Source organism: Aplysia californica, unplaced genomic scaffold (genome assembly GCF_000002075.1).
Source record: "Aplysia californica isolate F4 #8 unplaced genomic scaffold, AplCal3.0 scaffold00044, whole genome shotgun sequence".
Lineage (NCBI taxonomy): Eukaryota > Metazoa > Mollusca > Gastropoda > Aplysiida > Aplysiidae > Aplysia > Aplysia californica.
In genome coordinates this window covers 160,461-162,190 of record NW_004797314.1, presented here as the reverse complement: position 1 = coordinate 162,190, position 1,730 = coordinate 160,461, and the positions used below count along the sequence as shown (strand labels likewise).

Here is a 1,730-nt window from a genome sequence, read left to right as displayed (position 1 = left end):
GTAGTAGTAGTAGTAGTAGTAGTAGTAGTAGTAGTAGTAGTAGTAGTAGTAGTAGTAGTAGTAATAGTAGTAGTAGTAGTAGCAACAGCACAAGACAAACAAAACACATTGTCATCAGTCAAACCTGTGTAAGACGGCCAGCCATTGTCAAGGAGAAAAGTGGCCGTATAAGACAGGTGACCGTCTTAGGCAGGACTGATCAAGATGAAGAACACAAACCATTCCCATCTGAGACCCCAATCGAAAGTAGCCCCATTGTTGTTGTCTTTGTTGTTGTTGGTTTTGGTGGTGGTGGTGGTGGTTTCTATTTCGTTTGTAAATTTTATGTTGTTGCTTATTTTGCACAAGGGTGACAATAACACGAAATGTGTCAGACAAGGAAGACCGAGTGCATTGTTAAAACAAACATGTGGGTCGCCACCACTCGGAGAACGAGCGACGCTTCTGTCACAAGTTCATGTTGACGTCCTTTGTTACTTTGTTACAGACTGGGTAAACAGTGACCACTCATCTCACTTACGATTTGTGTATGAGTTCTGGGTGGGGCTTGTGGGTTATGAGGGATCACACACTTACCTCACCAGCAGCTGAAAATTGGTAGCTATTGGTCAACAGTGGGAGGGGCCTACGCATCATAATCGGTTGGAGGGACTACCTAACAACAACGACAGGTGATTGAATGATGACGGCTTGCCCACAACACCAGGGGCCAATGCACAATTTATGACAAAACGTAATGGAGTCACAAAGGTGGCCGTCTAAGACAGTGTTATTGCTTAGTGTGATAGGGGTTGTGTGTTAAATTATGGTGGCCGTGGCCGCGTTGGACAGGTGCCCGTTTTACACAGTTAAATTTTATTTTTAAAAACGCAAGGGGGGAAATGGAAAGTGGCCGTTTGTACAGGTGGTCGTCTTATAAAGGTGGTCGGCAAGGCAGGTTTGACTGTACATGTACCTGAGTCTCCGTGAGGCCCAGCCTGTGTGCCAGCCCCGTCCTGTCTTTGCCCACCAGGTACTGGTTCTGCTTGAACTCCTCCTCCAGCACGTCCAGCTGGTCGTTGGAGAACGTCGTCCGCGCGCGTTTGGGACGGTCCAGGTCCAGGGCTTTGGGGAACACCAGCTCCTTCACGGTCCCGTGGGAGTCTGAAAATGGTGAAATGGTATGGGTTTAACGCCCGTGTCAACACTATTAGGTTATTTAAGGGGCGGGACCTCCTAGTTTAACATCCGTCTCCGATAGAACCGAGCCAAGTGGGATGCTCGTGTAAAGTGTCTTTCCCAAGGACACAACGTCGGACCGAGCTGAGGCTCGAACCCCCGAACCGGCAATCTCACGATTACGAGTCCGGTAGCCTAGACGCCACCCGTTGGAGTCTGGGTAGGTTGTTAAGAAGGTACGGGAAGTCAGTTGACGGGAAAATAGAAGTGGTGGGGGGGGGGACGACAATAATCCTTTTTTTGTTGTTGTGTTTGGTTGGTTGCTTGTTTGGTTGCTTGCTTACTTGCTTGCGTGGTTAGTACTTTTGGTTGGTTGGTTGGTTGGTGGGTTGGTTGGTTGGTTGGTTGGCTCTGTGGGTGGGTGGTTGGTTGTTTAGTTGTTTGGTTGTTTGGTTGGTTGTTTGGTTGGTTGTTTGGTTGGTTGGTTGGTTGGTTGGTTGGTTGGGTGGTTGGGTGGGTGGTTGGTTTGTTGGATTGGTTTTTTTTTTGTTGTTGTTATTGTTGTGTGTTTT

The 1,730-nt window shown here is 47.9% G+C and overlaps 1 protein-coding gene across 1 annotated transcript in view; it reads right to left on the bottom strand.

Annotated features, from left to right (window-relative positions):
- LOC101857624 overlaps nucleotides 1-1,730 on the bottom strand; it is a 19,541-nt gene that overhangs the window by 7,112 nt on the left and 10,699 nt on the right. Inside the window, exon 3 of the mRNA XM_013079205.2 lies at nucleotides 956-1,143. Coding sequence (XP_012934659.2) covers nucleotides 956-1,143 — 188 coding nt within the window. The remainder of the gene's footprint in view (nucleotides 1-955; nucleotides 1,144-1,730) is intronic.